The sequence below is a fragment of the Dipodomys spectabilis genome, unplaced genomic scaffold (assembly GCF_019054845.1).
Source record: "Dipodomys spectabilis isolate Male_0828 unplaced genomic scaffold, ASM1905484v1 ptg000163l, whole genome shotgun sequence".
In the NCBI taxonomy this organism is placed as follows: domain Eukaryota; kingdom Metazoa; phylum Chordata; class Mammalia; order Rodentia; family Heteromyidae; genus Dipodomys; species Dipodomys spectabilis.
The window spans coordinates 19784250-19800387 of NW_024870840.1; the positions used below are offsets into that span (position 1 = coordinate 19784250).

General features: G+C 51.6%; 1 protein-coding gene across 1 annotated transcript in view; it reads right to left on the reverse strand.

The window, feature by feature from the left end:
- Positions 1–15803, reverse strand: part of Cacng2 (calcium voltage-gated channel auxiliary subunit gamma 2) — a 100170-nt gene extending 84367 nt beyond the window's left edge. The window contains exon 1 of the mRNA XM_042693347.1: positions 15593–15803. Coding sequence (XP_042549281.1) covers positions 15593–15803 — 211 coding nt within the window. The remainder of the gene's footprint in view (positions 1–15592) is intronic.
- Between the last annotated feature and the right edge of the window lie 335 nt (positions 15804–16138).

A 16138-nucleotide genomic window follows, 5' to 3' on the forward strand; every position in this document is an offset into this window, starting at 1 on the left:
TGAGGTAAGATCTTGCTAGCTTTTGGCTCAGGCTGGCCTCAAATGCTGTTCCTCCCACCACTACCTCCCATAACTGGAATTACAAGTGAGAACTACCATACCTGGTATCTTTCTGCATGAAAACTCCCTTTTCTCTGTATTAGCCCCTACCCCTTCATTCCCAAGTTTTTTGATGCAAAAATTTCATAAATTCTGGCTGCTCAAAGGTGGGTTGGCTAGAATCTGAAAGCCTTGGGGAGAGTGGATAATAGAGAATGCAATAAATGAAACATATTTGCTTGTATAATTAAGAACATCGCCACCACAATGATTTGGGATCGTGATTATATTGTAAGAGCCAATGAAGCCGGTTTAATTCTGTTGGCGCTGGAAGTCAGTGGATGGGTTGGAGAGGCCTGCCCTAGTTTATCACTGACGCTCAATCACGCAGTTATAAAACCAAGACAGTCACACCAAGCGATCCTAACAATGGTAATCCATCTTCCGGTCATGGATGGCTCTCACTTGGGTTTAATTGAAGAGAAGCTATGGAAGTGTTTTCCCTCCTAAAATTAAAAAAAAAAAAAAAATCTTCCTTTCTCCTCACCTCCCTCCCACCCCCCAACCAGGCCATCTGTCTGGCTATTAAAATCCCATCAGCTTCATTGTGAGAACGGTCACCCCCCCCCCCCAGCCATCCCACCGCGGGCTCCCAGAGCCTAGTTGCTCCAGGCAGCTTGGGTCCCTCTAAAGGCAGCCGCATTGGCCCTCCTGCCTTTCCTGCTTGGTGTCCCTCTGCTGCTGAGATGAGGGGGTCTGGCTTGTTTCCAGCCCCCTAGGAACGCCCAGAAATCCGCTGATGTCCTTAATCGGGTGATGATTTGATCTACGCTGTTAGAAATGACTATGGCTCTCCTCAGCAGGAGCGGGGGCTCATGAGATGGATCCAACAAGGACATGAATGAGGGAGCAAGTTCAGGGCTGACCTCATCCAAGATGGCGGCAGGGACGCCCCAAAGTGTGAGAGGTCCACTCAGGAGAGCAGCGGCCTGGGCTGCCTCAGGCTCACTCCGGATCCCTGTCACCCCAGACTGTCTCTCCAGGGTCCAAACTCCTGTTTTCCCCAAAATCCTTCCGTGTGAGACAAGATGGTCATTGTCTCCCTTCCCCCCCCCCCCCCCACCCTGCCACCCCGGCACAGGCGGCCGTTCCTGAGAAAGCTCCAAGCAAGGACACTCACCCTGCATTTCTGTGGGCTCTGCAACTATGAATTTAACCAACTACAGAGACAGAAATACACGGGGCTGGGAAGGTGGCTCAGTGGTAGAGTGCTTGCCTTGCATGCACGAGGCCCTAGGTTCCATTGCTCAGCACCACATAAGCAAAAAGAAAAAAGCCGGAAGTGGCGCTGTGGCTCAAGTGGTAAAGTGCTAGCCTTGAGCTGAAGAGCTGAGGGATAGCGCCCAGGCCCAGAGTTCAGACCCCATGACCCACAAAAAAGAAAAGACACACACACACACACACACACACACACACTTTAAATTGCATTGCTGAGGGTGTGGCACAAGTGGCTGAGTGCCTGCCTAGCAAGCAGGAGGCCCTGAGTTCCAGCCCCAGGAAAAAAATTGTATCCATCTTAGACATATACAGACCTATTTTTCTTGTAGTTTATTTCCTCAGCTATTTACATAGCATGGTCATTAAGGAGCAGTCTCCAGATGACTTCAGGTATACCTGAGGATTCACCCAGGTGACGGGCCAACACGATGCTACAGGATTTGTGGGATTTGGTATCTGCAGGGATGGGCCAGGCTGGAACCAGTACCCCCAGGATACAGAGAGATCAGTGTACTGGACATCAGAGGCTGATGATCTGTGTTTGGAATTGCTTCACCTGTGCATTCTTGGGGGGGGGGTATCTCCAGATATCCAAAAGGAACCCAGGGGCTACTCCTCCCCACAGCTCCATTTCTCTTTTTCTTTTTTCACTGGTGGAGATAAGAGTCTCTTGGGTTTGTCTGCCCTGGCTCGCTTCAAGCCATGATGCTCAGATCTCAGCCCTCTGAGTGGTTAGGACTGCAGGCGTGAGGCACTGTCACTCCTCCATGGCAGACTGGCTCCAGTCACAGGAGCCAGCACTGTGTGCAACAAGAGGCTCTCAGAGTCCCAGTGATTCTGTGGGTGGCCTCGGAACGTCTTCCTGCCTTTCCAGGTGTCCCTTTTGTCCCTTTTTGTCCCTCAGCATAGAGCTGCTGAGGGGCGGCGGTGGAGAGCACCAGCCCCCACCCCACCTACAAAACCACTGCACGGACGGGCGGGAGGATGGGCACATTTGCAAGGTGAGCAGAGGTGAACGTAGATGAACGCTCAGACAAAGCAAAGCTACCTTCTCCTTCTTTCTCTAATTAAAAATGTCTGCAGAGAGCCTACAATGTGCCAGACACTGCCTGAACTGTTGCATTCTGACCCACGGCTCCAGCCTCCCACCAACTGACCGAACTCCACAGGCCTTCCAGCAGAGAAGCTACACTCCGGGGTAGGGTGGGGCTCCCTCAGCTGGCCTGAAATCCTGTATCACTCAGGGCTATGAGCAGACAGGATGGGATGGCTTGGGGGGAGGGGATGCCAGGAGTCCAGAACTACCCAAGGGAGTAGAGAAGAAAGACAGGAAAAGAGATGACAGACTCAGGAGGGCGAAGGGCTGGGGCTTCCGAAGGTGAGGACGCCATCTGCCCACAAAGGTGCCAGGGCATGGCGGGTGGCAGGGGCTGTCTGGGTCATGGCCAAGTCCCTTCCCTCTCTAGACCCCAAGGACTCAGGGGCCGGAGCCCCGTGAGCTACTGCGTCTCCCTGCCCTTCTTCCTTCTCATGAAACCCTGCGGCCTCCAGTGTGTCGCTGGGCACCTTGGCTACCTGGATTAAAGTTTGTCTTTTCCAGCCTGGTGCTGGTGGTTCATGCCTGTAATCCTAGCTACTCAGGAGTCTGAGGTCGGAGGATCACAGCTCGAAGCCAGCGAGGTAAGAAAATCCATGAGACTCTTATCTCCAATTAACCACCAGCTGTGGCTCAAAGTGGTAGAGCGCTAGCCTTGAGGGAAAGAGCTCAGGGACAGCATCCAGGTCCTCCGTTCAAGCCCTATGAGTGACAAAAGAAAAAAAAATGCTCTTGTACGTAGTGTCTGGTCACAGAATAAATGTCTGATCTATGGAACAAAAGCACAATCTGTTATGTGATAGCCAGGAAAGCTCCTTAGTGCCATTCTTTAGCTTGCTGTATGGGATGTGCAGGCAGGCAATGGTTGGAGCTCTGGCAGTCATGATGAGCTGTGAGGCTGAAGGACACAGAACAGGAAGGGTCAGGCTTGTATTGCTACCAAGTCTCAAGAGACCCCAGGCAGGCCTGGTACCTCAAACCTCCAGATCCTTTGCTTGAAAGCCACTGTTAATTTTATTTAGTTAATAATAGTCAAATCTAATTATTGCCCATGGGAGCCCTGTTGCAGGCTGAGGTGTGAATGTGGAATTCTCCAAGCCAATGCTCCCCGTGGGACGGCCCTACCGCAAGGCCTGTGAACGTGATGAGGCTCCGATGGTCCGTCACTGCACGATGAACAGGAATGCAGGACAGAGGTGGACTTTGGGCCTGCAGCTAGAGCGATTCTCCCCGGTCACCTGGGCAGCCCAGTGCCACCACAAGGTCCTTATGTGGCAAAGAGGGGACAGAGGCTGAGCAGGATACCCGAGGTTGCTGGATTTGAGGCGGTTGCTGGATGGGGAGGTGAAGGAAAGGCCCCTGGCCAAGGAAGATGAATGACCTCCGCAGTTGAGAAGGCAAGCATGCGGCTTCCACGCTGCTGACCCCGATGCCGGCCCTGGGAGACCCCTTCGCACCTCCCCTGGCACAGCCAGAGGGCAGAGCGTGCCTCCCTGTGCCGCGGTATGCCACCAAGTCATCCATGACAGCAGACAGACAGATACTGGCTGGCTTAAGGAGCGCGCACCGGGACGGTCCCTGAGACAGGACAGGGCACAGAGGACTCAGCCATGGGCTGGTGAGAAGGTCTCCCTTCCCCTTGCCCCTCCGCGCTCTCCAGCCACAAATGCAAGCCTCGGTGGACAAAGGTCCACACGGCGCATGAGGAATGGCGGATGGTTTCCTGGGCCCTACTCTGAGCCTTTATCAGTGCTCACCTGGGAGGAGGACTCAATCCATCCTCAACTTCACCTTCAAAATCCACATCCCCCCCCAGCCTCCCCCGCCTCCTCCTCTCCCTCCTCCATCTCATCTGCATTCTCCTCATCCTCTTCATCATCACCTCACCTCCATCCTCCTCCTCCTCCTCACCTCCATCCTCAGCCTCCTCCTCATTTCCATCCTCCTCCTCCTCCGCCTCCTCCTCCTCCTCCTCCTCCTCCTCCCCATCTTCCTTCTCTCAAGGTCGCCCCCATCCACCCTCTTGTCTTCTTCACCCCCCCTCATCCTCAGCTTCATCTTCATTGACTAAGTTCCTACTACGTGCCAGGTCTGTCCCAAGATGAGGAGTGAGAGGTCCAGAGGTGCTCAGGGACCACGGAGGACTGACAGTGGCTGGCGGAGCAGGGAGGGGTCTTGGGTGAGTGAGTGAATGAGTGGGCAGATGAGAAGGTGCCCAGAACACAGGTCGATGTTGTCAAAGAAAATGAGCACAGGTGGGGAAAGAGATCAGAACTGCAGTGTAGAAGACGGCCCCTGGGCTGCTGTGGAAGGGAGGGAGGGAGGGAACAGGAGGCCCTGGAGATGCTGGGGCAGGGACAGCCCAAGTTGTGGCTAGGGAAAGTTTCCTGTAGACCAAAGAGTGGGAAGAAGTTGAGCCTCCCACCCCCAAACCTACAAGAGAGGGATAAGCCTGCAGTTGGACACACTTTATATTTATAGAGCAGTGAGAAGTCCCAGCAGAGCTGGGCATGGTAGCATCACCTACAATCCCAGCACTTGGGAGGCTGAGGTAGGAGAATTAGGAATTTGAGGTCAGCCTGGGCTACATAGTAAGTAAGACTTTGTCTCAACAAGAGAGAAGGAGGGACAGAGGGAGGGAAAGAGGGAGGGAAAGAGGGAGAGAAGAAAAGAAAAATCTGGCAGTTCCTCCAGTTACTCTACCCTGGGTAAGGAATAAATCCTTTCTAGCTTCAAAATGTCGGAGACTTCTTCAGTACTCAATCCTGCCCTCAACTTCTCAAGAGAGCTTTGCTTATAGATTTGGGTTCTCAGGCAAAATTGTGAATATGAAGTAGTTAATACCACAAGGCTAAACACAGGTTTGAGGTTGGACTCTCAGCTCTGACACTTTGTGGTGTGACCTTGGGCAAGTTACCCAACTTCTCTGGGCTTCTCAAGATAGACATAAACGGTATGGTGGCGCGTGCCTTCAGAGTTGTAGCCATTAACGAAGAGCGCATTGAGAACATGGAGGAGGCGGCCAGCAAACAACTCTCATGACTGTCCTCCTAACGGATGAAGAGCTGTTTGGTAAGGTCACCTTTTCTGCAAAGATGGCGGGGAGAAACAGGGGATAGATTGCTGGGGATGATTGGAGGAGAGGGAGACAGAGGGCAGGGTGGGGAAGGAGTCTTGGAGCCGAGGAGTGAGCTACAGCAGAACTGGGCTAAAGAAAGCTCTGCCCTCCAGTGGGCTCTGCCTAGGGCTCTGACGAGGGGGCTGGCACCGCAGCGCGAAGGGCACCCGGTGAGCACAGTGTGGAAGTCGGGGGCCAAGGCCACAAAATGGAACCCTCGTGGGTCTTGTACCTGACCCTGCGTGTTCTTGTCGGCATCTGGGAGACTCCCCAAGGTCACAGAAGGTCAGGGGTGATGGAGCAAGTGTCCACAAGGAAACGGGCTGGCAGCACTTCCAAGTCAAACCCAATCTGCTAAGTCAGTACCTCAGGCCAGGGGGTACCTAGCAAGGTTTTCCACCCAGAGCACGTGAGCCCTGTACCCAGAGGACTCGGCTTCCTATCAGCTTCTCAAAGCTGGGTGATCCCAAGGCTGGGGCTGGGGCGGGGGTGGGCATGGGGAGGAAGACAGCTGCTGTTTTCCCATGGTTTCACAGTGTCTCTAGCCAAGTGGAGAATAAGACTGGTCTAGAAGACACGTGGGGAGTGTGCCTCACAGCCTGTCTGCTTCCACTGCTGGGAGCCTGGAGCTCGGCCTCAGTGCCAGGCAGTGGTCGAGGCTCTAGGGCGGTGCACCAAACAGACACGGACCCCTCCATCAAGGAGCTGATGGTCTTCTAGGACACGCAGACCAAACACTTGCAAATGATTTTGTTTTTAAAAAAGATTAGAAATGTAAAGTTAAAGAGAAATGAAGAGGGTAACAGGACCAGAGAAAACATACTTGGACAAGGCAGCCAGGAATTCCCCTTAAGAAGGTAACATTTGATCAGTGACTTTCTGTATTTTTGTAACCATAAGGCCTCGCACAAAGTAATGGGGCAGGAAGCTTGTTAGCTGGGCCTGGTGGCTCACGCCTGTAATCCTAGCTACTCAGGAGGCTGAGGACCAGAGTTCAAAGGCAGCCGAGGCAGGAAAATCCAAGAAACTTTTATGTCCAATTAACCACCAAAAAAAAAAAAAAAAAAATGGGAGATAGCTGTGGCTCAACAAGTAGAGCACTAGCCTTGAGCAAAAAAAGTTCAGGATAGTGCCCAGGCCCTGAGTTCAAGCATTAGTACTGGGCATTAGAGAGAGAGAGAGAGTAAGGGGGGGAGGGAGGGAGGGAGAGGATAGGTAGATAGGCAGATATATAGGTGGAAAGTTATACAGAGGTGAGAAGTGGGGAATCTGGGTGTACCCCTATTGTGCCCTGCTTTCAATCCTGCTTTTACTCTCTGCTAACTACAACTCACTGGTTGCTCAAGCCGGCCATCTCCGTCCTTATGCCCGGCCAGTGAATCTCAAAACTGTGACCCAGTCCTCCTCTCCTCTGCCAGGTCCAGAGAATGGCAAAGCCGGCTGTGACTCCTGTGGCCTGCCACAGAGCCAAGCCACTCCGTTCTTTTAAGCCAAAGCCCCAGAACGTCTCTATGAGCCCTCTCTGTCCCCTTGGGGCTGCGTCTCTGCCTGCCCGCCCCTGCCTTCTACTTCCAGCCACACCACACCCCCTCGGGAGGGAGCCAGCGCTGCCCTCCCAGCCCGTGTCCCCATGCTGCTCCTTCTATATGAAGCACCCTTCTTTCCTTCCTTTCTCAAACTTGGCCGTCCATTGTGATCAGAACCTAGCCTCCCCAGGCGGCCACCCCTCCCTGCAGCATCTCCTTGTCCCAGAATCCTCTGTGCTATGGTTCCCGCCATGCACCGGCTGGAGTTCTTCTCCATCGCACTATCTGAGACTCTCACAGCCACTCTCTCCCTCTTCCTTGTGGAGACCATGGTCTCTTCTCTGCCTTACACCGCTTCCCGGCACAGAGAATGGAGGAAAACGCTCAGGCTCTCCCTCTGTTTCTCCTGGCCAGCAAGGTAGTTTACCACCATCTTCTGATTCCAAGCCTCATGCTTTCCATTTCAATGTCTCCGAATTAGATGGTATTTTAGCATCAGTGTGGTTGCTTAATTTTGTCCCCTCTTTCCAGAAGGCAGTGTTTTGATAGATAGGTCATTTGACCATTGGCAGTGCCTGAGAACTGAGAGCAGATGGAGGGAAGTCACGTAGGAGTCCAGGAGAAAGGACCAGCAGGGCCAGCAGCCCCCCCTCCCCGGAGCCCACGGCAACCCCACTGGCCAGGGTACAGGTGTTGGCTTGGGGAGCCAAGCTCCCAGCTCTCTGTTGTCTTTTCCAACAGTTTTTGTGCCTGTCATGGAGACCTAGTCCCAGGCCTGCTCAAATCCCCCATGGCCCTGAGTGCAAAAGATGCCAGCAACCCCTGGGTGTGTGAGGAGGGCGATAATAAGAACAGCCAAGGTCTGGGGCTGCCTCGGGCCCCAGGGTGAGCCAGCTGCATCCTAAGATGCCGGTTCCTTGGGGCTCCCTCCTGGGACTCCCCTAGCTGGCAGCGGGGAGGGGGAGCTGCTCCTCACAGCCTGGCTGTCCTTTCCAGGGGCGTCTTTTGAATTTGGTTGGTAGGAAATCCGATGAACTTGGTGGGAGTCCGTTTCCTGCCATGGGAAATTTCGAGGCCAGAGAGCTCCCCATGTGCAGAGGGGGTAGAAGGCTGGGGGCGTGGCAGAGGAGAGAGAATGGCTACTGGGGTTCTCACAGCCAGGGCAGGGCAGGCAGGGCCATCAGAGCAGACGGGGCAGAGGAGGCACAGAGACATTGCCCGGTCACCTTCTGTCACACAGCTTAGAAGCAAGAACCAAGACAGAGTCAAGCTGTTCTCCTAAGACTAATGAGGCCCTTCCAGGCCTGACCACGGCTGTGTTCTTTTTCTACCCTCGTCTAGCATCACCCAGTACCCAGCCCCCCAGCCACCATGGCTTCCTTAGGCCACCCTGGCCTCCTCCAGGCACCTTTGCCTCCTCCTGCTTCCGGCTCATTTCTTTCCTCATTCCTCTCTGCACCCTCTGCCCCTCTTGGAATATTCTTTCTTCCGCTCCTCACCCTGCTAACTCCTCTTCACCCTTTGAATCTCCATTGCCACATCACCTGCTCAGAGGCGTTCCCAAGCCCCAGTCCTATGCGCTGCCCTTGCTAGCCCTGACTGGAGTTACAAAGCATGCCCACACAGGTGACAGTTTTGAAGCGAGGGACTTTCTCTCCCTTTAGGCTGTAAGGAGTCTGAGGCCAGAGGCTCTAAATGATGCTGCTTTTCATTATGAGCCCAAATCCTGGTCTCGAGCTCAGAAATTTGCAGGGGTTCATTGGAGATGTAAATAATAAAACAGCCAGTGGCTCACAGCCAGAGGCTGAGATCTGAGGATCGCAGTTCAAAGCCAACCCAGGCAGGAGAGAGTCCGTGAGGCTCTTATCTTCAATTAACCACCAAAAAGCCAGATGTGGAGCCATGGCTCAAGCAGTAGAGTACCAGCTTTATTTTTTTTAAAGCCAAGTGAGAGTGCTCAGATCCTCAGTTCAAGACACAGTAATGGCATGCACGCCACACATGCGTGCATGCACACACACACTAATAAATGGATGAAGAAACTATCTGATTTGTGGCTATAAACTAGATTGTGTATTTCATCTGACTATGGATTTTTTTGGCCATAGCAATTAATCAAATTTTAAAAAGATTCATTGAGTTCTGGTGAATTTAAAAACCTCTGATCTTATCAGTGCACATATCTATTTGTCTCCACTCCCTGATTGTAAGAGGGACACTCGTGGGAGACCTGTGCCTGGCCCGTGGGGACAGAGGCTGCCGATGGAGTGAGGGCCAGGAGACGCAGCTGCACCTCTCCAGGGGACTCGTGCCAGGCACCTCCTCCTTCAGGACTTGCTGCTTTACCCCTCCCTAATCTGTGTCATGGTCCCTGCCGTGCGGACCTCTCTGCTTCTCTTTCATTTTTCCCCTTTTCTTTCTCCCTTCCCTGTGTTGAGGTCATCATTTTTTAGAATTTTATTTTATTGTAAAGATGCTGTACAGAGGGGTTACAGTTACATGAATAAGGCAATGAGCACATTTCTTGTCGAGCATTGTTACCCTTTCCCTTGTTCTCCCACTATCCCTGAGGTCATCATCTTTAAAAAAATATTGTGTACATTCATACACACACACACACACACACACACACACACACACACACCAGTCCTGGGGCTTGAACATGGCCTGGGCGATGTCCCTTTTGGGCTCAAGGTTAGTGTGCTACCACTTGAGTCACAGCTCCACTTCCAGCTCTTTTTGGTGATTAATTGGAGATGAAGAGGCTCACAGATTTTCCTGCCTGGGCTGGCTTCAAATTGCAAGCCTCAGATCTCAGCATCCTAAATAGATGGGAGTACAGGCGTGAGCCACCTGTGCCCAGCTGGAATGTATTTTTTAAATGCTGCTTTGGCTATCACTGCCCAGTGGAAGACTCACCCCTGGATGGGGTAAAAGGGCCTCCAGTGCTGACCGATAAATGGAGGAAGAGGATGAATAGGGGGTAGGCTGAGGACCACTGACTGAAATTAAAAATAAAACAGTCAGAGATAGCAGGGGGAGGCAGGGGAGGGGAAGAGGGCTGGGGCAGACATCTATGTATTTGATCCCTACATCATCCACCCTGCAACGAGGCTGTCCTACTCCCTTTTTTTATGGAAAGGGAAACTGAGGCTGGGAGATGTCTTGTGGCTCCGAATCACACAGCTCCTCAGGCCTCCAGCGTGGACAGCAATCCAGGCCTGCGAGGCTCTGAAGTGCTTTTGCTAGAATACTAAGCGTCCTCTGAAAACTTTCAGTTACGGGGCCATAAACTGGCTGTTTTCTGGAAAGGCTTGTAAACATCAAGCCAATGGAACCTTCCCATGGAAGGCTCTTCTAAAGCAAAAGGCCAGGATAAAGCAGAGCCTGGCAAGTGTGACCCCTGAGTTAGAAACTAGACATGGTGCATGGTGTATCCACAGCTCACAGCACGGAAGGAATCAAAGACGGAGTCCTGTCCCCTAGAAGGTACAGGGTGGCTGGTGATGGCTGCTGGTGTGTATGTGTGTGTGTGTGTGTGTGTGTGTGTGTGTGTGTGCGCGCGCGTGTGTGTGTGTACGCACACATGTGCACGCAGGGACACATGTGGCATGTCAATAGAGCCGAGATCAGCAGGTGCCAGGTGAGCACTCTGTAGGACACTTTGCAGGAAGCAGCCAGAACATCATCCATCTGTGGGTACGAATGTGAGCTGCAGGCCAGGGTGTGCTGCCTGGAACCTTCTGGAAGCGTCCAGGATGCATGGAGTGTAATGGAAATGTAGCTTCTCTGGTCACAGAGGCTTAGATGGCAAGCTCTGTCCAGGCTGCTGTCTTGCTATGTGATCCTATGTGCCTGCCCTCCCCAGGTACCAAACTCTGCTCATCCACGGAAGGTAAGCTGGCCAGGGAGTGCAGGGGGAGGTAGCTGGGACTTGAAGGGAGAGGTTCAGATTTGGCAAAATAGGTGAGAAAAACTAGGAATGAATGTGGGGCCTGGCTCTGGGAAACTACTAGTGAGAACCCAGACATGGATGGACAAAGATTTCAGTCATGGAGAAACTACGCAGGGATGGCCCAGTCTACTATCTCCTCTCTGCTCCGCCCAGAAAGGTCCATGCTTGCCAACAGTAAGATGGAATCGAACTTGGGCAGCAGACAAGGGAAGGAAACCAACTGGTTATTTCTTCTTCTCCCCTATAGATGCCAGGCTCGCTGGCCGGTTTTCTGCTCCTTTCCTTGAATAACGCGCCTTCACTTCAGCATTCAGGAGCTATGCAGCTCCGTCACTGACTACTTCCGACTTTTCTTATTTTATAATAATAGATGCATGACTCATGTTTTTAAAAGAAATTCCAGGAAGAACAAACAACTCACCATGACTTCTCTCTCTCTCCCCCCCTTCTTTTTTTCTCTCTCTCCCTTTCTCTTTTCCTCTTCCTCCCTCTCCTCTCTCTCTCTCTCTCTCTCTGTTGTGACAAATCCTTCTAATTCACTTTAGTAACTTTAAGAACTGCCAAGTCAGCCCGTTGCTAATTATTTCTTGTTAACCTACTGTGTGTAAAGTCAGGTTATCTGAGGATTCCTGAGCCACGCGCAGAGCGCCAAGGCCCCATGCTACATCTGCACGAGCTCACCCACACTTGAAGCACAAGAGTGTCCAGAAATGCTGCTGGCTTCCCTAAAGCCAATGGTGGATCCTTTCTTTTTGAAGAAGCAAGAGAGCTATGGCTGAGGAGTGTCTGGAATCTCCCCTCCCCCCGCCACCACCTCACAGGCCAAGCCAGCGTGGTGCCGTGAGGGCCTTGTACAGGCATGGGCAGGACAATTGAGAGGCTTCCTGCGGAAAGAGACCCAGGCTGTAGAGAGCCTGGTACAGCTGCCATGAGCAGCCTGTGGTGGGAGGGGAGGGGGGCAGATGAGAGGTTATTGATTCCAGAGGGAACTTTTCAGCCTGAACAGAGAACCAGATTTTGGCTTAGCCTTGGGAAGCCAAGAGCAGGGGGCAAGAGAAGAGAGGGACTGGGGACCGGGGAGTTATGTCTGCTATGCGGTGCCAGCTGCTGGCTTCTCCTCTGCAGGGCTACCATCTTTGTTGGAGGGGCAGCCATTGCCTTTGGAGAGGGGGAGGAAGCAGCCAGAGAGAATCCAGAGTGGATTTCTTGCTGCTCTTGAAGACAGTGTTTCTTTGAGATGACAAGAGAGGCGAATGTCCTGAATGGCGAGCCAGCGTGTGGGCTGGACGTGGCATGCTTGGAACAGGCTGTTTCAGCATCCTGTTTTAGATCGCACTGACTTCTTCCCTGAAAGGCTCAGTTCATCTCTCCACAGATAGAAGCAGCTGTCCTCACGAGTTCAGGCCCTCCCTCCTCCCCCAGCGCTCTGCAGCCACCTGTGTCCAGGTACCGCCAGGCTCCCCAGTGCCACCTCTGCTCCTCAAATCCCAGCAGTGACACCTGCCTGCCCGAGTTCAAGTTCATGGTTATGGTCTTGGCAGAGGGGCACATAAAGGCTGAGCACTCTCCTCATTTCCCCTTAACAGGTGTCATCATCTTCTCATGCCTTAGGAGACTACAGTGGGTCGCTAGAGCTGTAAGCCAGGCAAGGAAATGTTTCCTGATTCTTCTTTTGACCAAGAGGTGCATGGAAATAATCATCTCAGGAAATGAAAACAAAAACCCTCCTGAGAGGCACAGAGGAAAGGAGTTGGGGTGGTGGGGTGGCTCGTCTTCATCTGTGGGGGTTTAGGGTGGTAACGGGGCGGGGGAAGGCTTAGCAGCTTCTTTGAGATTTGAAATCTGTTCCCTCATCTGGAAACACAATTAAAGAGTAGAGGGTTCATTTTAGGAAAGTCCAATTGCTTGTTAAAAAAAAAAAAAAAAAAAAAACAACTCAGGCTAGAGACGCAGAAGCAAGAGTCAGCAAGGCCGACTCTCACATGCTCAGAAAAAGCGTACATGCCAACACCCCCAAGTCCCATGCATGCCAACCTATGACCTTAGGGAATCCGTTTAGCCTGAAAAGAAGAACCTGAAAACCGTCTAGTCACAGATGCCTGGCTACCTAAGGTGGTCCCAGGCCTGCCTGCAAAGTCCCATGGAGGTAAGAGGCTCTGGAAATGGAAGGGCAGGTCAGGCTGAGCGCTGAGCCCCGAGCCCCAGGCCTTCCTGCCTGGGTCTTGGTTACAGAAGCAGAGCCCTGCCAGCCCTCCCCTCACCGCCTGGAGGCAAATGCTTGGGCTGGGCACGGGGAGGCCGCGGTTGGGGCCAGTGCCAAACCCACAGACCTTTGTGCAGCTCACAGCCCTCTGGAGTGCTGCAACTCGAACCCTTCTCAGGCAACCAGGCAGGGAAGGGAGTGAGGCTTGGAGAGGAATCTGAAGGGGGGTGGGATGGAAGGGGGCAGCATATTGGGAGATCCAAACGCAAAACAGACGGGATTTTAATGAAAATACTTAAGCCTTTTAATGCACAAGTGATCCAAAGCCGTCTCTAGCCCGCTTGTCTAGGGGGAATTAGGAGATGTTTAAGAGATCACAGTATTAAGGATTTGTAAATAAAGCCCTGATAACACAGTATATTTATACCAGCGTGCCAATCTCTGATTATATTTCCGGTTAAAAAAAATAATAAAGTCTGGTCTTTCCTCTAATCTCTTATCTACATGCCTCCATCCCTTTAACTAAGATCAAGGAAGGCAGATCAGCACCATCACCATCACCCTCCAGCAAACCCTCATTTAACTTTGCTTTCTTTCCCTTCTTTCGGAATAAAAGTCTGTCATAAATATTTAATTAAATGGAAATCGTATTTCCATTGCTAACCACTAGCAGTTTGAAAGGCTTTTCATTTTTTTTTAAAGAAGGAAGAGTGATATGCATGTGTTTAAAACAGTCCCTATTAATTTCCAGCTATCGACCCGGTGTCTGGGGGTAGAGCCACATAGGATTCAAGGAGAGCTCCTCTGCAGAACACGGTGAAGGCAAAAGCTTAGGTTCAGAAAGATCAGCAAATGCAGTATGCGTCAAAAACACCATGGCTCAATGAAGTCACTTAGCTATTCAAAACATGTTCAGCCATCACTCAACCATTTGCGCCAAGAATGTTGGGAGGAGGGGGGGGGGGACATGAGATTTGTGCCCCATCCCAGACATCACTATTTCCCTAAACAGCAGCTTCGGGGCTCCATTTGGGTTAGACCCAGGGGTTACATCAATTTGTCCCTCTTTCCGCCCTCTCTCCTTCTCTCCCCATCTCCTGGCCTCAACTCTGCATTGCCATCCCTTTTGGAGCTTAATAAACGATCCTGCAGTGCCCGCTTCCCGACACTGCCTCAAAAGGCCTCCAGTCTTGGTTTGGGGAGCCTGTGCTCCTATGGGTGGCTCCAGCCCCCAGACACATACAGCTATATAAATGCCATCTCTCGTATTAAAGTCTGTTGCTAAATGCAGCTTCTATGACCTGCAGAGTTTGTTTTTTTTTTTTTTTAAATCCCCCTCTTTCCCGTGCTTATTAGCATGTCCTGAAAGCACATGGCTCCATTTATGACCTGATCTTCCAGCTTTTACACTGCAGGGGGCCTTCTGACCCACACAACGCACATGCCTCCACAACCCTGCAAGATCGAGGCCAACAGCTGACACCCCTACCCTGCGCCACCCCATCCCCCTCCTTCCCTGGGCCCTCCCCGCCTCCCCCCCCTACAGTGTTGACCCTCCTGGCTTCAGGATAAGACATGTCTGTCACTCTGTGTGGAAGTGACTCGGCACACAGCCCAAGCCGCAAGTGATTGCTGTTTATTAGAACTCGGGCTTGTTTCCTGCGAGAGACGCATGTATTTTTAGACTTTGTCAACGTTTAAACACACACATCCACACATGCAGCCACCGAGCGAATACGTGTGGCTCAGAGAGATTACGAAATGCTCTTGAACTCAGCTTGGGATCTTGGAATCATTAGGATTTACCAAATGAGGATTCTTAGAAACAACAGATTGCTTGCTTGCTTCCTTTTTTTTTTTTTTTTTTAAGGGAGATTTGCAGTTTGAGGATGTGTCTGGGACTTTTTGTGTGGGGAGGGGTAAGGGAAAGAGGAGGAACAATTTTGAATTCTTCATGGCAAAAAGATGAGCAGTTTGGGAGGAAGTGCCTGTTTACCCTCCTCATCGATGGTACTGCTAAATCCAAAAGCAGATGAGCCTAATGATTCCCAGGCAAGCCGAGCCCTCCATTTGACTCTTAAAGACAAAGTCTTGATATTTTGTACTATCGCATAGATTATTGCAATGAAGAGGTTGGAGGGAAAGGGGAGATGATGGAGGCCCGAGAGTGGAGTATGGGTTTTACTTATTTTTTCCCCCCTTTCCTCTGAAACAAACCCCAACCAAACCTTGATGCGTAGTGGAGGGAGTGAAGTGTAGGGGGGAGGATTGGTGGAATGTGGAGGGGACTTATTTAGAGGAGGGGAGGGAGGGGGAGCGCGGTGGGGAGGGGAGGGGCAAGGAGAGGAGGGAAAGAGGGAGGGGGGGAATCAAATACCTTCTAGGCAGCAGGTTCTCCATAATCCAGAATGGGTCATAACTTCCTCGTTCTTTTTGCTGGTTTCATTCTCGCTGACACTTTTGGTCTTGCAGACCCCCCTGGAGTAGAGCCAGTAGTCGGTTCCCACAGCTATAGTCATTAGGCTGAAGGCAGCAAAAGCACCAACAGTAGTCAAAAGCATTTGAACACCTCGGTCAAACAGCCCCATAATTCTTCATTATATAAACACCCAACCGACTTCTGGTTCTCAGGAGCTTGTGTGTGTGTGTGTGTGTGTGTGTGTGTGTGTGTGTGTGTGTGTGCAAATACTAAAAGCCAAAAAAAAAAAAATCAAAGATACTTCCACTACTAATATAATGGATCTATGTGTGAGTAAGAGACTATTGAGAGATATCAAAAAGGAGGTAAGAAAGCTCCCAAGGAGGGGGGGGATAAAAGAGTGTAAATTATAAAGATCACATGGGAAGAGAGGCTTGCCTCTTGAGATCCGAAATGGTTCCAGTTGCAGTGATGATTATTTTAAAAAAAGAAAAAAAGGAAAAA